This window comes from Anolis carolinensis, unplaced genomic scaffold (genome assembly GCF_035594765.1).
Source record: "Anolis carolinensis isolate JA03-04 unplaced genomic scaffold, rAnoCar3.1.pri scaffold_7, whole genome shotgun sequence".
NCBI lineage: Eukaryota > Metazoa > Chordata > Lepidosauria > Squamata > Dactyloidae > Anolis > Anolis carolinensis.
The window spans coordinates 15,436,429-15,457,296 of record NW_026943818.1 but is presented as its reverse complement, the minus strand read 5'-3'; the positions used below and the strand labels follow the sequence as shown (position 1 = coordinate 15,457,296).

The following is a 20,868-nucleotide window of genomic DNA, read 5'->3' as shown; positions in this document are numbered from 1 at the left end:
AGACTAGCAGCCAATTGCCGTATTTCCCCGAAAACAAGGCTGCGCCTTATATTAATTTTTGCTCCAATTAGGACTTGTATTCAGGGGATGTCTTATTGTGCCTCGAGTTCATTTACATAGAGAGGTATTTACCTTTCGTCCAAAGGTGCCTGCTTCCAGGTTTAATTAATTGCTTAGAAAGCGGAAGTCTCATTCCTTTTCCCTCTAGGCAGAAAATCATTGCTCTATGCGATTAACTACTTCTGTACTGGATTGCTTACCGAAGCAAACTTACATACTTACATTGAAACAATGAGTTAAACATTTCCATCTAGGCAGTAAATCATTAATAATAATAATAATAATAATAATAATACTTTATTTTTATACCCCGCCTCCATCTCCTCGAGGGGACTCGGGGCGGCTTACATGGGGCCAAGCCCAGATAAAACAAACAAACCAAAATAAAATAACATCAGAAAATACAAAACACGAAAAATTAAAATATAAAAATAATAAACATCATAAAAACATGGATTTGGCACTATGGTGATGTGTCCAGTCCCGCAAACCCTCCAAAACAAGACATCCTCCTTATCAGCTCTTCCACTACAATTGTGATCATGGCCATGACAGCACTAGTGTGTTCTATATCCCAAAACTTGTTCCTATTGATCTAGCAACTCAACTGTGTGCAACAATTGTGATCATCCCTACAACACACGCTGGGTTATGAATAAAACAGCCCTCCTCTAACCTAAATCATTGCTCTATGCGATTAACTACTTCTGTACTGGATCGCTTACCGAAGCAAACTTACACACTTACATTGAAACAATGAGTTAAACATTTCCATCTAGGCAGTAAATCATTGCTCTATGCGATTAACTACTTCTGTACTGTTAAACTGGTTAAATATTTCACTACATTTAACCATTACCTTGACACGAGGGTCCAGCTAGGGCTTATTTTCCGGCTAGGGCTTATCTTTAGGGAGGGAAAACAGGGTCGCAACCTCCTTTTGCCCAGAACCTGGGATTTAAGAGAGGAACGAAAGGGGCCCGAAAGGACGGCCTCCGGTCGGTCAATAACTCAGCTGCAGTTTCTTTCCAGCGGTCAGTGTGGAGGCCTTCCTCGGACTCCTGGACCCCGTGACCCAGGCCATGGCGGACCATGTGGAGGCCCCCGAGGTCCAGTTAGCCGGGCACTCCTTCCTGATGGAGGCCCTTGCCAGAGGTAGGGCAAGGCCCACCCCCACCGGCCGACCCCGGGCACCACTGGCCAATAAATAACACATTTAAGGGATCATGCCGGGTTCTCTTCTCCCAGTTGTGCTGTGGGTCAGTCTTCCACCAGAAAAGCACGAAGACACACGCTGGTAGATTCCAACAGGTTTTATAGTACAGATTACCAGAACCTTATCTTTGGCCCATTTATATAGGGGCTCTCACATACCAGATGGTAATTGAGGTTTTATGGCTGGCCCGTTTTATGGCTGGCATCTGTTCTTTGTCAGCCAACCGGAGATGTCAAAGATTGATCATGACACTGCGGGAGGATTACATTGTTTCTGAGAAGTCGAAGCAAACAGGGCGAGAGGGAGGTGGGCCTGGGGATGATGGTGGTGGGGATGATGGGAGCTGACGCCGTGTCCCTCTGCTCTGCTTTGTGCAGCCCTGGGGAAGCTGGACCCGACGGCGGAGCTGCTCTCCTGCGACAGCATCCTGGGCTGCCTCCTGCGCTCCCTCCGGCGACACGAGGACAACGAGGCCCTGGCCGGGAGCACGGCCACCCTCTTCATGATGATGGCCACCAACGGTCAGTACAAGACCAGCCGTACTTGCCTTTCCCTCCATCTCTAGATGGCTGGAGCTAGAAGCTTTGAGGACATGAGACTGGAGAAGACCAGATGACATGGTGTCTTGATCTCCAATCCTCTGGTATGTGAGAGCCCCTATATAAGTGGGCCAAAGTCAACCAGGTGCTGGAACAATACCTGAGATGTTGGTGTAACATCAGCACCTGGTTGCATTCAGCCAGAAGGTTGGGTTCTCTTCTCCCAGTTGTGCTGTGGGTCAGTCTTCCACCAGAAAAAGCACCAAGACACACGCTGGTAGATTCCAACAGGTTTTATTGTACAGAATACCAGAACCTTCTCTTTGGCCCATTTATATAGGGGCTCTCACATACCAGAGGGTAATTGAGGTTTTATGGCTGGCATCTGTTCTTTGTCAGCCGACCGGAGATGTCAAGGATTGGAGATCATGACACATGGGTATGCAGATAATCCCGTAATTGATTTCATGCCCAAGTGGCCTATCAAACCAACTGTATATTTGAAACCAAAATGCTACGAACCGCCTCTTTGGCTCTCCTCCTGTGAGCATGGAGAGGGCAAGATGTCACCCGAGAGATAGGTAGATAGATACATGGATAGAGAGGCCCCTTTCCTTTCCAATACTGTTATGCCGTTCTCTGAACGACGTTTTCTCTCTCTCAGCGGTGGCTGCGGAGGCCCTGCGGGAGGCAGGGGTCTTCTCGGACATGCTGTCCGCCCTGAGCCGCTTCGCCCACAACAAGGAGATCTGCCTCTCCTGCTGCGGAGTCATTTGGAGCCTGATGTCCGGCCGTGAGTATGGGACTCGGACACAGGAAGTCTAAAGGAGGGCGTTGGGGGAGAGGACAGGGAGGCATTTGCATAAAAGGGGCGTGTCCTTCAGAAGCGGAATCGTGGAAATATGCAAAGACCTCCACCGAGGTCTGATGCAAACTGAATACAAAACGGAGTCCTGAGTCTGAACATGCTCAGTCCAGAAAGGATGTAGAGTACACAGGATATCAGTCTTTATCAATTGCCCATAGTCTTTAGGTATAGTTGTGCCTGCTGAAGTCCTAACAGCAACATGCATCCACCTCCACTGAGGTCTGATGCAAACTGAATACAAAACGGAGTCCTGAGACTGAATATGCTCAGCTCAGAGAGGATGTGGAGTACACAGGATATCAGTCTTTATCAATTGCCCATAGTCTTTAGGTATAGTTCTACTTTCATTGAAGTCCAAAAAACAACATGCATCCACTTCCACTGAGGTCTGATACAAACTGAATACAAAACGGAGTCCTGAGTCTGAACATGCTCAGTACAATACCGGCCTCTCTTTGTGTGTCCAGTGACGAACCCGGCCGCCGTCCCGCTGAAGGAGGCCTTGGAGGCCATGGCCCTCGTCCTCCACGGCAACATGGATCACGGCGAAGTGGCGGAAGCAGCCTGCTGCGCCTTCTGGGCCCTGGCCCTTCACGGTGAGCCTCCGTTTACAGCAAAGCCACCCACCCTGGCCATCTGTCGGGAGGATTTGGGGGGTGCCTTCCTTTATGGCAGAGTTTGAGGCCAGCCCGTGGCGGGGTGAAAAAATAAAAAAATAGCCCCTGCTCGTTGCTGACCTAGCAACCCGAAAGATAGTTGCATCTATCAAGTAGGAAATAAGGTACCACTTATAAAGTGGGGAGGCAAATTTAACTAATTTACGACGATGGAATGAGGAAGTGCCCACCTCCCTGCAGGCGTCGCGGAGGAAGAGGCGCACGACCCGTACGCCGTGCTGCTGATGGAGGCCCTTCGGCGGCACAAGGAGCGGCCCGTCCTGGCCAAGAACGCCTGCCTGGCCCTGGCCGCCCTCCTCCGGACCTCAGGTATCGGGAAAGCCTTTATTATCACCTTGTTTAGAAGGATGTGGAGTACACAGGTTATCATTCTTTATCAATGGTCCATAGTCTTTAGGTATAGTTGTACCCACTGAAGTCCAAAAGCATACTTCTACTTTCATTGAAGACCAAAGAGCAACATGCATCCACCTCCACTGAGGTCTGATGCAAAAGGGAATAGAAAAAGGAGTCCTGAGTCTGAACATGCTCAGTACAATCACATGTCTATGGAAGACCAAAGAGCAACATGCATCCACCTCCACTGAGGTCTGATGCAAAAGGGAATAGAAAAAGGAGTCCTGAATCTGAACATGCTCAGTACAATCACATGTCTATGGAAGACCAAAGAGCAACATGCATCCACCTCCACTGAGGTCTGATGCAAAAGGGAATAGAAAAAGGAGTCCTGAGTCTGAACATGCTCAGTACAATCACATGTCTATGGAAGACCAAACAGCAACATGCATCCACCTCCACTGAGGTCTGATGCAAAAGGGAGTACAAAAAGGAGTCCTGAGTCTGAACATGCTCAGTACAATCACATGTCTATGGAAGACCAAAGAGCAACATGCATCCACCTCCACTGAGGTCTGATGCAAAAGGGAATAGAAAAAGGAGTCCTGAGTCTGAACATGCTCAGTACAATCACATGTCTATGGAAGACCAAACAGCAACATGCATCCACCTCCACTGAGGTCTGATGCAAAAGGGAGTACAAAAAGGAGTCCTGAGTCTGAACATGCTCAGTACAATCACATGTCTATGGAAGACCAAAGAGCAACATGCATCCACCTCCACTGAGGTCTGATGCAAAAGGGAATAGAAAAAGGAGTCCTGAGTCTGAACATGCTCAGTACAATCACATGTCTATGGAAGACCAAAGAGCAACATGCATCCGCCTCCACTGAGGTCTGATGCAAAAGGGAATAGAAAAAGGAGTCCTGAATCTGAACATGCTCAGTACAATCACATGTCTATGGAAGACCAAAGAGCAACATGCATCCACCTCCACTGAGGTCTGATGCAAAAGGGAATAGAAAAAGGAGTCCTGAGTCTGAACATGCTCAGTACAATCACATGTCTATGGAAGACGAAACAGCAACATGCATCCACCTCCACTGAGGTCTGATGCAAAAGGGAATAGAAAAAGGAGTCCTGAGTCTGAACATGCTCAGTACAATCACATGTCTATGGAAGACCAAAGAGCAACATGCATCCGCCTCCACTGAGGTCTGATGCAAAAGGGAATAGAAAAAGGAGTCCTGAGTCTGAACATGCTCAGTACAATCACATGTCTATGGAAGACCAAAGAGCAACATGCATCCGCCTCCACTGAGGTCTGATGCAAAAGGGAATAGAAAAAGGAGTCCTGAATCTGAACATGCTCAGTACAATCACATGTCTATGGAAGACCAAAGAGCAACATGCATCCACCTCCACTGAGGTCTGATGCAAAAGGGAGTACAAAAAGGAGTCCTGAGTCTGAACATGCTCAGTACAATCACATGTCTATAGCCCTTCCCACATCAAAGAGGTACAGTCAAACTGAACATACACATAGAAGGCAGGTTAGCAAATATAAACATCAACAAACCAATAGCGAGAGGGGGATGCGGGGCCGGACGGAACAACGGGGCTCTCCCCTCCCTCCCTCTCTCTCTCGTAGACCTCGCGGGATTCCGCTTCGTCATGACCGACGCGACGGGGAGCGGGATGAGCCTCTTGAAGGAGATCTACCGGCTGCACCACGAAGACCCCGAAGTCGTGGAGGACCTCTGCCTCCTCGTCCAGGAGATGCTCAAATACGGTGGGCGGCCCAGGCGGGAAACTTTTCTTGGTCAATTAGGAATGGGGGGGAGGTGGCCATAGCGATCGCAGTTCCATAGGACAACGATTATTTCTTTATTTACAGACCCTACTGGCAAGTAGGGTTTGTTGCAGATTGTTGAATGATAAATGGAAGCTCTGAGTTACCCGCAGAATAATAATACGCCACTCAGGTTTGCAGAACGAAAAATAAGAGATCAAGAAAAACAGTAGTATTTACAATGATCCCTCTGATCACTTACAGAAGTCCATAGTCATGAACAGTCCTTTCTCGGTCCATAGATTTGCTTCCGAGAAGAGTACAGTCCCGATTCTTTTTCTCGGCAGCAAACAGGCCACAAGAATAGCAAGGCCTCTCTACACTGAAACGCATCTCCTCTTCCCTTCTTCTGTCCTTCCTTCTTTCCTTCTCAAACCGCAGACGGGATCCTGCTGGAAATGTCCTCCCAGAACACGGCGGAAATGCTGAGCGAGATGAAGGACAGGTTCACCTCCAGCCTGGTAAGCGGCAGGAACTTGTTCCGGGAGGAAGGTCAAGTCAGTTACAGAGGGTTTGCCGCTCGGTGATCATCCCGAAGGCACAGAATAGCACAAATATAATTATGATATACCAGCTTGGATAGTACGAGGGATGGCAGTCCTGGCTTGTATAGTTGTCCCCGCTGAAGTCCAAAAGCATACTTCTACTTTCACTGAAGACCAAACAGCAACATGCAGCCACCTCCACTGAGGTCTAATGCAAACGGAATACAAAACGGAGTCCTGAGTCTGAACATGCTCAGTCCCGAAAGGATGTGGAGTACACAGGTTATCATTCTTTATCAATTGTCCACAGTCTTTAAGTATAGTTGTCCCCGCTGAAGTCCAAAAGCATACTTCTACTTTCACTGAAGACCAAACAGCAACATGCATCCACCTCCACTGAGGTCTAATGCAAACTGAATACAAAACGGAGTCCTGAGTCTGAACATGCTCATTCCTGAAAGGATGTGGAGTACACAGGTTAGCATTCTTTATCAATTGTCCACAGTCTTTAAGTATAGTTGTCCCCGCTGAAGTCCAAAAGCATACTTCTACTTTCACTGAAGACCAAACAGCAACATGCATCCACCTCCACTGAGGTCTAATGCAAACTGAATACAAAAGGGAGTCCTGAGTCTGAACATGCTCAGTACAATCACATGTCTATAGCTCCTCCCACACCAAAGAGCCAAACTGGCAAAAGTTACGAATAAGTGTGTATGTATATTCATATAAATGTAGTAATAATAATAATTTATTCTACTTCTACTTTCACTGAAGACCAAACAGCAACATGCATCCACCTCCACTGAGGTCTAATGCAAACTGAATACAAAAGGGAGTCCTGAGTCTGAACATGCTCAGTACAATCACATGTCTATAGCTCCTCCCACACCAAAGAGCCAAACTGGCAAAAGTTACGAATAAGTGTGTATGTATATTCATATAAATGTAGTAATAATAATAATAATAATAATAATGTATGTATTATTGTTGTTAATAATAATAATTATTGCCTTGAAAGTGCAATGAATGTAGTCCTGAGCAGACACAGCTTATGTAGGGTTGGCTAGGTCATAATCCCATTACTCAAGCATTATATAAATGTGTATCATCATCATCATCATCATCATCATCATCATCATCATAATTACTAATTAATCGCCCTCCATCCAAGATGCTATAGGCGATTTACAAGATAAAATTGTAAAGGATAAAAATACATACATACAAAGTATATATGTATATACATATAATAATACCAATAATAAATAATAATAGATAATAAATATATTATTAAATGGGAAAGGGCCAAACAGTGGCTGCCTAATGCTTGTTACTGTTTCTCCTGCTTTTCTCTTTCTCAGGAAATTGTTGATCTGGCTGAAAAAGCGCTTGCTAAGCTGCACAAAATGGTAAGTCATTTCCAAATACAATCTATTTAGAAAAATAACAACAACAACAATAATAATAATATACTTGGAAATTATCCTATTTATCATAATAATAATATACTTCTAAATTATTTTATTTATAATGAAAGTATAAAATAATAATATACGTGTAAATTATCCTATTTATAATAATAATAATATGCTTGTAAATTATCCTATTTATAATAATAATAATATACTTCTAAATTATTTTATAATAATAGTATAAAATAATAATATACTTGTAAATTATCCTATTTATAATAATAATATACTTGTAAATTATCCTATTTATAATAATAATAATAATAATATACTTGTAAATTATCCTATTTATAATATGTAATAATAATAATAATATACTTATAAATTATCCTATTATTATTAACAATAATAATAATAATATGCTTGGGAATTATCCTATTTATAATAATAATGATAATAATAAACTTGGAAATTATCCTATTTATAATAATAACAATATGATGCTTGGAAATTATCCTATTTAAACTAGTAATGATAATAATAAACTTGGAAATTATCCTATTTATAATAATAACAATATGATGCTTGGAAATTATCCTGTTTAAACTAATAATGACAATAATAAACTTGGAAATTATCCTATTTATAATAATAACAATATGATGCTTGGAAATTATCCTATTTAAACTAATAATGATAATAATAAACTTGAAAATTATCCTATTTATAATAACAATATGATGCTTGGAAATTATCCTATTTAAACTAATAATGACAATAATAAACTTGGAAATTATCCTATTTATAATAATAACAATATGATGCTTGGAAATTATCCTATTTAAACTAATAATGATAATAACAAACTTGGAAATTATCCTACTTATTATTGTAATAATCATCATCATCATCATCCCTTTTTTCCCTCCCACTTACTTCTGTTCCCACAGGACACTTGAATTCGTCCTTTTCTGCACCTTCTTCCAGAGAAATGGGAGCAAGGGACGCCTATTTTCCGTCGCAGAGGGGCGTTTATTTATGAAGTTTAGGGGTTTACAAGCATGGTTATTAAAGTGTGGTTTTTTCCTGCTTCGGCTTCTGCGGCTTCTTTTCCCACTCCCGCTTCGCCATCACGTACAGCCTCATGGCCGCCTGCGCATCTTGCACCTGGAACCGGGAAACAGGCAACTCGTGTTGTCGAAGGATTTTTGTGGCTGGAAACACTGGGCTGCTGTGAGTTTTCCAGGCTGTCTGGCCATATCCCAGAAGCATTCTCTCCTGATGTTTTGCCAGGCTTTTAAAGCCACCCCATGACCTTCCTTCTCTTCCTCCCCCCCTTGCTCCATGCTATATTTTCCAAGCTTATTACTATTATTATTAGAATATTTTCCAAGGATATTATTATTATTATAAATAGGATAAATTCCAAGTATATTATTATTATTAGAATATTTTCCAAGGATATTATTATTATTATAAATAGGATAAATTCCAAGTATATTATTATTATTAGAATATTTTCCAAGGATATTATTATTATTATAAATAGGATAAATTCCAAGTATATTATTATTATTATTATTAGAATTTTTCCAAGCATTTTATTATTATTAATAATAATAATAGGATAAATTCCAAGTATATTATTATTAGAATATTTTCCAAGCATATTATTATTATTATTATTATTATTATTATTATTATTATTATTATTATTATTATAAATAGGATAAATTCCAAGTATATTATTATTTTATACTATTATTATAAACAATATTTTCCAAGTATATTGTTATTTTATACTATTATTATAAATAGGATAATTTCCAAGTACATTATTATTATTATTATTATTATTATTATAAATAGGATACATTCCAAGTATATCATTATTATTATTAAAATATTTTCCAAGCATATTATTATTATTATTATTATTATTATTATTATTATTATAAATAGGATACATTCCAAGTATATTATTATTATTAGAATATTTTCCAAGCATATTATTATTATTATTATTATTATTATTATTATAAATAGGATAATTTCCAAGTATATTATTATTTTATACTATTATTATAAACAATATTTTCCAAGTATATTATTATTTTATACTATTATTATAAATAGGATAATTTCCAAGTATATTATTATTACTAGAATATTTTCCAAGCATATTATTATTATAAATAGGATACATTCCAAGTATATTATTATTATTATTATTATTAGAATATTTTCCAAGCATATTATTATTATTATTATTATTATTATCACCACCGGGACCACCTGCACTGGTTTCTGCCAGCAGGGTGGCCTTTTGCAGTTGGCAGATCATAATTTTTTATTATTATTATTATTATTATTATTATTATTATTATTATTATCATCATCATTATTATTATTTCACAAAGACACAGTATAACACAGCCAATGAGATATATATGCTGGATTTCGTTGTTATTATTACTATTAGTACTATTAATTATGATTATGATGCCACCTACCGAACTGTGTTGCGAGGCCTGGACTCTCACGTTCAGCAGCTTCTCGCACAGCAGCTTCAGGGAAGGCCTCCCGCTCTGAAGGGAGGAAGGAGAATAAGAGAGTTGGAAGGGAACCCCAAAGGCCATCCAGCCCAACCCCATCTCTGCTGTTACGCAAGACAAGCACCACCCGATCCCTCCCGACAGATGTCCGCCCAGCCTGACCTTGACCTGCTCCCGGAAGGGCTTGTACTTCTGGGTGTCCCGGGTGTTCTTTTTCGGGTGGTCGAGGAACAGGATCTGAAAGGAGACCGGTCTCGCTCAGGAGGCGTCGCTCGGGCCTGTGGTCTCCCCACAGAGGAGGGTCTCAGGGGTCATTCATGGGGAAGCGGGCTCCGTACCTTGAGGTCGTTGTGCACGGCGTGGCCGACCAGGATCCGGCCCTTCAGGATGCCGGCCACCTCCGCCTGCACCACCCTGAACTCCTCCCCTGCAGAGGCACAGAAACCGTTGACACCATCAACAACCAGGGCCAGCTCACACCTCCCAACAAAGGATTCCCCCAGGCAGGAAGCAGCCAGGCTTTGCAGCTGCAAGGCCATCAAATGCTCATCAAGGTGCCTAATTGCAGCATTCATACTTGCCGCACCGAGACTACTCATGGCTATTCCACCTGGCCAACCAAGGATTCCCATAAGAAGAAAACGACTAGGCTTTGAGGCTGCAAGGCTATTCACTGCTATTCCACCTGGCCAACCAAGGATTCCCATAAGAAGAAAACGACTAGGCTTTGAGGCTGCAAGGCTATTCACTGCTATTCCACCTGGCCAACCAAGGATTCCCATAAGAAGAAAACGACTAGGCTTTGAGGCTGCAAGGCTATTCACTGCTATTCCACCTGGCCAACCAAGGATTCCCATAAGAAGAAAACGACTAGGCTTTGAGGCTGCAAGGCTATTCACTGCTATTCCACCTGGCCAACCAAGGATTCCCATAAGAAGAAAACGACTAGGCTTTGAGGCTGCAAGGCTATTCACTGCTATTCCACCTGGCCAACCAAGGATTCCCATAAGAAGAAAACGACTAGGCTTTGAGGCTGCAAGGCTATTCACTGCTATTCCACCTGGCCAACCAAGGATTCCCATAAGCCACAGCAACGCCGGGCAGGGCACAGCTAGTATATATACCATATATACTCGAGTATAAGCCGACCCGAATATAAGCTGAGGCACCTAATTTTACCACAAAAAAACTGGGGAAAAATTGACTCCAGTATAAGCTGAGAGTGGTAAATTTCAGAAATTAAAATAGATACCAATAAAATTCCATTAATTGAGGCATCAGTAGATTAAATATTTTGAATATTTACATAAAACTCAAATTTAAGATAAGACTGTCCAACTCTGATCAAATCATTATTCTAATCTTCTTCAATGTCAATGTGCTTATGTATCCTTTTAATAATAATAGATTAAAATAATACATGTAATAATGATAATAATAATAAATACAGGAAAATAATACATGTAATAATAGAGTAAAATAATAAATGCAATAATAATAATATCAGAGTGAAATAATAAATGTATTAATAATAATAATAAAAATAGAGTAAAATAAATGTAATAGTAGCAACAATAATAGAGAAAAATAATAAACGTAATAATACCAATAATAATAAAGAAAAATAATATATGTAATAATAATAATAATAATAATAAATACAGGAAAATAATACATGTAATAATAAATAGAGTAAAATAATAAATGCAATAATAATAATAAGAGCAGAGTGAAATAATAAATGTATTAATAATAATAATAAAAATAGAGTAAAATAAATGTAATAGTAGCAACAATAATAGAGAGAAATAATAAACATAATAATACCAATAATAATAGAGTAAAATAATATATGTAATAATAATAATAATAAATACAGGAAAATAATACATGTAATAATAAATAGAGTAAAATAATAAATGCAATAATAATAATAAGAGCAGAGTGAAATAATAAATGTATTAATAACAATAATAATAAAAATAGAGTAAAATAAATGTAATAGTAGCAACAATAATAGAGAGAAATAATAAACGTAATAATAATCCTCTCCTCTATCCCAGTGGTCTTTTTTTTTCTTTTCTTCCTCTTTCTTTGCAGATTCATGTTATTTGAGTGATTATATTCCTTCTGCTTATGTGATTGTTTTAGTCAATTGTTATGTTTGTTTTTGTTTCTAATTCTTATAGCGTTTTATAGTGTTTTCAGTGTTTTATTGTACAATGTTTTATGCTGATTTTATATTGGAAACCGCCCTGAGTCCCTTTCGGGAGAGAGGGCGGTATACAAATAAACTTTTACTTACTTACTACTTACTTACTTACTAATACCAATAATAATAGAGTAAAATAATACATGTAATAATAATAATAATAAATACAGGAAAATAATACATGTAATAATAAATAGAGTAAAATAATAAATGAAACAATAATAATAAAAATAGATTAAAATAAATGTAATAGTATTATTTATTTATTTATATCATTTATATTCCGCCCTTCTCACCCCGAAGGGGACTCAGGCCGGATCACATTACACATATTAGGCAAACATTCAATGCCTTTTTAACACAGGACAAAGACGAACAACATAGCTCCGAGCGGGCCTCGAACTTATGACCTCCTGGTCAGTGACTCATTGCTCTCCCGTCTGCGCCACAGCCCCGGGCAACAATAATAGAGAAAAATAATAAATGTACCACATATTCTCGAGTATAAGCTGACCCAAATATAAGCCAACCAGGACCCTCACCCGAGTATAAGCCGAGGGGGGCTTTTTCAGTCTTAAAAAAAGGGCTGAAAAACTAGGCTTATACTCAAGTATATACAGTATATAATATTTTAAATTGTAAGCTGATGCATTTATGTAAAGTGGAGTATAAATATAATAGTAATAATAATGACATTGATAAGGATGATAAGCATCATAGTATTACAGAGTGTAATGATGATGGTGATGTCTCCTCACCTGCCTTGAGGTGCTCTGGCCGGATGCCGCTGATCTTTGTCCGGAAGTCGGTCACTCTCTCCTTTGGCCGGATGAACTTGTCGTAGACGCAGTGGCCGAAGCGGTTGACCAGGGAGACCCGGGCGGCCACGCTGTCCTCCCCGCCGGGGCCCGTGCCCACCATCTCGCAGTCCAGGGCCACCACTTTGGTCAGGCTGTTTGGGAGGGAAACGGACAGCATTTTATCAAGATGCAGAACACCTCTCTTTCTTTACATACACATAAATACACACATATATTACTATACCGTATATACTCGAGTATAAGCCAAGGCACCTAATTTGACTACAAAAAAACTGAGGAAACTTATTGACTCGAGTATAAGCCGAGGGTGAGAAATTTCAAAAATAAAAATACATATTTATTATTATTATTATTTATTTACAGTACAGTAAATTTGTTGGCCAGGCGGAATAGCAGTGAATAGCCTTGCAGCTTCAAAGCCTGGCCGTTTTCTGGAGAAGCACCTTAATCAAAGAGCCGCTGCGAAGCCTGGCTACTTCCCTTGTAGGGGAATATATATATAAAAACACACAATTTACAATATATAATAATTATAACATATTGTGTATACATATAATATTCACAGTATTATATTGTAATACGATATACTAATAATACAATATATTATAGTTTACATGTAATATTACTAATAATATTACAATATATTGATACAGTACAATATAGTAATTTATTACCAGTATTGTACTATGTTAATACAGTAGTTTCTCACTTATCCAACACTCGCTTATCCAACGTTCTGGATAATCCAAGCCATTTTTGTAGTCAATGTTTTCAATACATCGTGATATTTTGGTGCTAAATTCGCAAATACAGTAATTACAACATAACATTACTGCGTATTGAACTACTTTTTCTGTCAAATTTGTTGTCTAACATGATGTTTTGGTGCTTAATTTGCAAAATTATAACCTAATTTGATGTTTAATAGGCTTTTCCTTAATCCTTATTATACAAGATATTCGCTTATCCAAGCTTCATGCCGGCCTGTTTATGTTGAATAAGTGAGACTCTACTGTATATACGGTATATTGTATATACCTATAGTATTGATAATAATATAATGTAATACAATATAATAATAATAATAATACACTACTATAATTGTATATTATATATTACATGTAATATTACTAATAATAGTGCAGCATACTGGCATAGTACAATATAGTAATATATAATGACATGCACTGGGGATGGCATTTGATTTTGTTGCGCAATGTCCAAGGGCAATAAAGTTGTTCTACTCCTCACCCCCGGAAGGCTCCTTCCTTCTCCAGCCGGGCCTCCTCCTCCTCCTCCTCCCGGATGCCCAGGTTCTTCCGGGCCGCTCTGCCCGCTTCCGGACCCAAGGCGGCCTCGATGTCGTCCGGATCGACGTCGTCGAACCAGATGCTGGAAGAAAGAAGGCAACGCTGCACAGAGGGCCCCCGGTCGGAAGGAGGCCGTGCTTCTTCCGCCTACCAGGAGACTCCAGCCGCGGTCGCGAAGACTCACTCACTCTGCTGGCTGGGGCTCGGGGGGCCCTTTGGGGTCCGGCCCTTGGTGCACCTCCGGGGCCCGTCGCCGGCCGCTCCTCCTGCCGCCCTCGGGGTCCAAGGCCGGCCTCTTCCTCGCCTTCTTGCCTCTGGATTTGTCCGGTCCCGGTTTCACAGAAGCGCCACTTGCCCCCTTTTTTCCCACATCCTTCTCCTGCTTCGGGGTTGGCGCCGCTCCCTTAATAATAATAATAATAATAGAATCATAGAATCATAGAATAGTAGAGTTGGAAGAGACCTCAAGGGCCATCTAGTCCAACCCCCCGCTAAGAAGCAGGAAATCGCATTCAAAGCACCCCCGACAGATGGCCATCCAGCCTCTGCTTAAAAGCCTCCAAAGAAGGAGCCTCCACCACGGCCCGGGGGAGAGAGTTCCACGGCCGAACAGCCCTCACAGTGAGGAAGTTCTTCCTGATGTTCAGGTGGAATCTCCTTTCCTGTAGTTTGAAGCCATTGTTCCGTGTCCTAGTCTGCAGGGCAGCAGAAAACAAGCTTGCTCCCTCCTCCCTATGACTTCCCCTCACATATTTGTACATGGCTATCATGTCTCCTCTCAGCCTTCTCTTCTGCAGGCTAAACATGCCCAGCTCTTTAAGCCTCTCCTCATAGGGCTTGTTCTCCAGACCCTTAATCATTTTAGTTGCCCTCCTCTGGACGCTTTCCAGCTTGTCAGCATCTCCCTTCATCTGCGGTGCCCAAAACTGGACACAGTATTCCAGGTGTGGTCTGACCAAGGCAGAATAGAATAAGGGGGAGCATGACTTCCCTGGATCTAGACGTTATTCCCCTATTGATGCAGGCCAAAATCCCATTGGCTTTTTTAGCAGCCGCATCACATTGTTGGCTCATGTTTAACTTGTTGTCCACGAGGACTCCAAGGTCTTTTTCGCACACACTGCTGTCAAGCCAGGCATCGTCCCCCATTCTGTATCTTTGATTTCCATTTTTTCTGCCGAAGTGAAGTCTCTTGCATTTGTCCCTGTTGAACTTCATTTTGTTAGTTTCGGCCAATCATCTCTCTAGTCTGTCAAGATCGTTTTGAATTCTGCTCCTGTCTTCTGGAGTGTTAGCTATCCCTCCGAGTTTGGTGTCATCTGCAAACTTGATGATCGTGCCTTCTAACCCTTCGTCTAAGTCGTTAATAAAGATGTTGAACAGAACCGGGCCCAGGACGGAGCCCTGCTTGTGGCACTCCACTTGTCACTTCTTTCCATGATGAAGACGACGCATTGGTGAGCACCCTTTGGGTTCGTTCGCTTAGCCAATTACAGATCCACCTAACCGTAGTTTTGTCTAGCCCACATTTTACTAGTTTGTTTGCTAAAAGGTCGTGGGGGACTTTGTCGAAGGCCTTACTGAAATCTAGATATGCTACATCCACGGCATTCCCTGTATCGACCCAACTCGTAACTCTATCGAAAAAAGAGATCAGATTAGTCTGGCATGACTTGTTTTTGGTAAATCCGTGTTGACTATTAGCAATGACCGCATTTGTTTCTAAGTGTTTGCAGACCACTTCCTTAATGATCTTTTCCAGAATCTTGCCTGGTATTGATGTGAGGCTGACCGGACGGTAATTGTTTGGGTCGTAATAATAATAATAATAATAATAATAAGGAAACCGACGAAACCATGGATCATCTCCTCAGCTGCTGTAAGAAAATTGCACAGACAGACTACAAACAGAGGCACAACTATGTGGCCCAAATGATCCATTGGAACTTATGCCTCAAGTACCACCTCCCAGCAGCAAAGAACTGGTGGGATCACACACCTGCAAAAGTCTTGGAAAATGAGCACGCAAAGATACTGTGGGACTTACGAATCCAGACTGACAAAGTTCTGGAACACAACACACCAGACATCACAGTTGTGGAAAAGAAAAAGGTTTGGATCATTGATGTCGCCATCCCAGGTGAAAAACAACAGGAAAAACTCAGCCGCTCTCAGGACCTCAAGATTGAACTTCAAAGACTCTGGCAGAAACCAGTGCAGGTGGTCCCGGTGGTGATGGGCACACTGGGTGCCGTGCCAAAAGATCTCAGCCGGCATTTGGAAACAATAGACATTGACAAAATCACCATCTGCCAACTGCAAAAGGCCACCCGACTGGGATCTGCCGGCCTGTTTACGTTGGATAAGCAAGACTTTCCTGCTACTTGGCAGGGGGTTGGACTGGATGGCCCATGAGGTGTCTTCCAACTCTATTATTCTATGATTCTATGACTCTACTGTATTTAGAAAGTAACATTTTTAGCTGGCTCTTCTTACCGGCTTCTTCTTGGAGGAAGGGTCAGGGGGGTCCTTCCGCTTGAGAAGCTAAAGAGGAACAAGGACCACAACGTCAGCTTTTCCATTTAATAATAAGAATGACAACAATAACAACACTGTGTATATCTGTACACATAATAAAAGTGAAAACCTGTATGTGTGTATGTGCTGAGGAGCCACCACGTCACTCTCTCCAAGGTTACAGCAAGCACATCCCAGGGTCCCTTTCTCTCTCTGTTTGCATGACCCCGCCCCCTGCCTCTCCCTTAACCCTTTCCTACCCCTTCCTATGGCACACAGCAAGCAGAGGAATTGATCACCAACTCAACATACTAGAAAGAGAGGTTTGGGGCGAATTCACCATGATTTATAGGATCTGTAGGGACTTGACCATTTTCTTCTCTATATAGTATAGCAGGGGTCCTCCAAGGTCATTTACCTGACCCCGCTCTCAGTTTTATAATATAATATTTTTATATCCGTTTTAATAATATAATATATTGTATATATTTTATTTATTTATTTATTTGCAACATTTAAATCCCACCCTTTTTTCTCACCCCGAAGGGGACTCAGAGCGGTTTACAAGTATATATACATACAATATATTACATTATACAACTAATGTTGCAATATTATTAGTAATATTGCATGTAATAAAAATATACAATTATAATAGTGAATTATAATTATTACTACAATGTATTACATCATAATATTATTATTAATATTACATGTATATACAATATATTATAAGTATAGTATAATATTATTATTTTTTATTTCTTTGCTACATTTATATGCCGCCCTTCTCACCCCGAAAAGGACTCAGAGCGGCTTACAAATTAAATGTACATACAATATTATATTATTAGCATAGTACACTACTGGTAATAAATTACTATATTGTACTGTATCAATATATTGTAATATTATTAGTAATATTACATGTAAAATATAATATATAATTAATATTATTATATTGTATTATTAGTATTATATCATATTACAATATAATATTATGAATATTATATGTATATACAATATGTTATAATTATTATATATTATTGTAAATATATTGTGTATGTGTATATATTATATATGTATATATATATATATATATATATTCACACACACACATATATTATATACACTTATCCAACATAAACGGGCCGGCAGAACATTGGATAAGCAAATATGTTGGATAATAAGGAGAGATTAAGAAAAAGCCTATTAAACATCAAATTAGGTTATGATTTTACAAATTAAGCACCAAAACATCCTGTTAGACAACAAATTTGACAGAAAAAGTAGTTCAATACGTAGTCATGTTATGCTGTAATTACTGTATTTATGAATTTAGCACCAAAATAATACGATATATCAAAAACCTTGACTACAAAAATGGCTTGGATAATCCAGAGGCTTGGATAACTGAGACTCTACTGTATATACAGTTCTATATTATCAGTATAGCATTAGTATGGCGCTGCCCCTTTGTACCTCCTGCAAGGCCTTCCAATTGGCGGAAACCTCCTCTGCCGTTTTCGGAGGCAACTCTGCCGCTTTCTCAGGATCCTTCTGCGCTTTCTTCTCCGCTCCTTTCATTTTCTTCTTCCAAAATAGTATTTTCTTCTTCTTCTTGAGGTTTCTTTTATGGCTCTCAGCCTTCGGGGTAGTTTTGTCCGACGGGGTCTGTGATCCTTTAGCTTTACTTTTTGCCATCCTGAGGCAACAGGGTCCTCCCACCGATTCTGAAAAGGGGAGAAATGCAATTTATAATGTACAGTAGAGTTCCGCTTATACGATTTCCTCTTATCCGACACTCCGTATTATCTGACGTGCCGCAAGGGGCTTGTCGGCACGTCCTATTCTCCCCGCCGCTATGATGTTTCGGTGCTTAATTTGTAAAATCATAACCTAATTTGATGTTTAATAGGCTTTCCCTTAATCCCTCCTTATTATCCAACATATCCACTTATCCAATGTTCTGCTGGCCTGTTTAGCTTGGATAAGTGAGATTCTACAGTACATTTATATCCCGCCCTTCTCACCCCGAAGGGGACTCAGAGCGGCTTACAAATTAAATTTACATACAATATTACATTATTAGCATAGCACAATACTGGCAATAAATTACTATATTGTACTATATCAATATATTGTAATATTATTATTAATATTACATGTAATATATAGTATATAATTAACATCATTATATTGTATTATTAGTATTATATTGTATTACAAAATAATATTGTTAATATCATATGCATATACAATATACAGTAGAGTCTCACTAATCCAAGCTAAACGGGCCGGCAGAAGCTTGGATAAGCGAATATCTTGGATAATAAGGACTGATCAAGAAAAAGCCTATTAAACATCAAATTAGGTTATGATTTTACAAATTAAGCACCAAAACATCATGGTATACAACAAATTTGACAGAAAAAGTAGTTCAATACGCAGTAATGTTATGTAGTAATTACTGTATTAATGAATTTAGCACCAAAATATCACGATATATTGAAAACATTGACTACAAAAATGGCTTGGATAATCCAGAAGCTTGGATAAGTGAGGCTTGGATAAGTGAGACTCTACTGCATTAGTATAGAACAATATAAGCATTATAAATTATTAGTCATATTACATGTAATATATAATATGCAATTATAATAGTGTAGTATTATTATATGGTATTACATTATAATATTATTATCAATATTATATGTACATAAATATATTACAGTATTAGCATAGCACAATATAAGCATTATAAATTATTAGTCATACTACATGTAATATATAATATACAATTATAATATGGTATTACAATATACAGTAATATATAATATCATTAAATTGTATTATTATCAGTATTATATGGTATTACATTATAATATTATCAATATTATATGTATATTCAATATATTATATTATTATATATTATAAATAAAGTTGTATATTATATACTATACACACACACACACACACACATATATATAAGCATAGTAACATGCTATGCCAATTATACATATACACACACACACAAAAATATAAGCATTATATATTACTATATAATAATATATATAATATATATAATATATATACCTTACCCAGTCTACTTTTACAATCTCTCAGTTTTAATCCATGTTTTTATTAGTTCTTGTTTTTTATTGGCTAATGTTTTATTTTATTATTATTTTTTTTATTGTGCAAGTTGTTGTCTATTGCTGTGTTTTATACTGCTACTGTTTTTATTCGGGCTTGGCCCCATGTAAGCCGCCCTGAGTCCCCTCCAGGGAGATAGAGGTGGGGTATAAAAATAAAGTTATTATTATTATTATTATTATTATTATTATTATTATATTGTACTAGACCACTATACTGCAATATACCTTTACTAATATTACTGTTCATAATAATAATAATTAGCATCCTCAGAGGTTGTGAAGTTTGTTGGAAACAGACAAAAAAGGCAACCAAGTTTCCCCCCGCCCTCAGGCAGGAAGCAGCCAGGCTTCGAAGCTGCAAGTCCAATCAAGGGGACCCATGGCAACCTTCACACCTTTCTTTCTCCCACCCTGGACATCATTCCACAGGGATATATATTATAATAAACCCCACTGGCCTCGTTTCCAACAGGCCTCCCAACTTCTGAGGATGCCAGCCACAGATGCGGGCGAAACGAAAGGAGAGAGTGCTGCTGGGACATGGCCAGACAGCCCGGAAAACTCACCGCCACGCGGATTGAAGCCGTGGAAACCCACGCAAAGCCACGCCGGCCTTTTTGTGCCGCTCCGGCGAAGCCTTTCCCGCCAACGCCGCGAGCAGTTCCAAAGCTTTCTGAGGTAAAACCGCGGCACCGGAAGTGGGCCTGTCCTTCCGGCGGCGGGCTCGGGGGAAACACGGACGCTGGTCCCAGGGTTCCGGGGGGCGGGGCTTGGCCTGGCTGCCCATCAAAAGCTTTGTTCTGGTTTTCTGTGGAGATCCTTTCAGAAGCCGGACACGCCCAGCAAG

General features: G+C 39.7%; 3 protein-coding genes across 7 annotated transcripts in view; 1 reads left to right on the top strand and 2 right to left on the bottom strand.

Annotated features, from left to right (window-relative positions):
* The window catches only part of stkld1 (serine/threonine kinase like domain containing 1), a 17,153-nt gene extending 8,616 nt beyond the window's left edge, over positions 1–8,537 (top strand). The window contains exons 12-20 of one of the 5 annotated variants that reach the window (XM_062960240.1): positions 1,093–1,215; positions 1,654–1,797; positions 2,480–2,608; positions 3,151–3,279; positions 3,541–3,669; positions 5,348–5,488; positions 5,930–6,009; positions 7,398–7,445; positions 8,399–8,537. In XM_062960240.1, coding sequence (XP_062816310.1) covers positions 1,093–1,215; positions 1,654–1,797; positions 2,480–2,608; positions 3,151–3,279; positions 3,541–3,669; positions 5,348–5,488; positions 5,930–6,009; positions 7,398–7,445; positions 8,399–8,407 — 932 coding nt within the window. In that variant the 3' untranslated portion in view covers positions 8,408–8,537. Of the gene's footprint in view, positions 1–1,092; positions 1,216–1,653; positions 1,798–2,479; positions 2,609–3,150; positions 3,280–3,540; positions 3,670–5,347; positions 5,489–5,929; positions 6,742–7,397; positions 7,446–8,398 lie in introns of those variants that run through there. The other 4 variants (XM_062960242.1, XM_062960241.1, XM_062960239.1 and 1 more) reach the window with 4 other exon arrangements.
* Positions 1–10,226, bottom strand: part of surf4 (surfeit 4) — a 24,508-nt gene extending 14,282 nt beyond the window's left edge. The window contains exons 1-2 of the mRNA XM_062960245.1: positions 10,166–10,226; positions 9,962–10,036 (exon numbers count right to left, since the gene is read on the bottom strand). The gene's annotated coding sequence lies outside the window, so the exon portion shown is untranslated. The remainder of the gene's footprint in view (positions 1–9,961; positions 10,037–10,165) is intronic.
* Positions 8,460–20,868, bottom strand: rexo4 (REX4 homolog, 3'-5' exonuclease). The gene is made up of 10 exons (XM_062960244.1): positions 20,588–20,868; positions 18,346–18,596; positions 16,843–16,890; positions 14,535–14,749; positions 14,288–14,428; positions 12,974–13,167; positions 10,342–10,430; positions 10,166–10,240; positions 9,962–10,036; positions 8,460–8,615 (listed from the first exon to the last, which is right to left on the bottom strand). The coding sequence occupies exons 2-10, from the start codon at positions 18,565–18,567 to the stop codon at positions 8,517–8,519; spliced, it is 1,158 nt and encodes a 385-aa protein (XP_062816314.1). The 5' UTR covers positions 18,568–18,596; positions 20,588–20,868; the 3' UTR covers positions 8,460–8,516.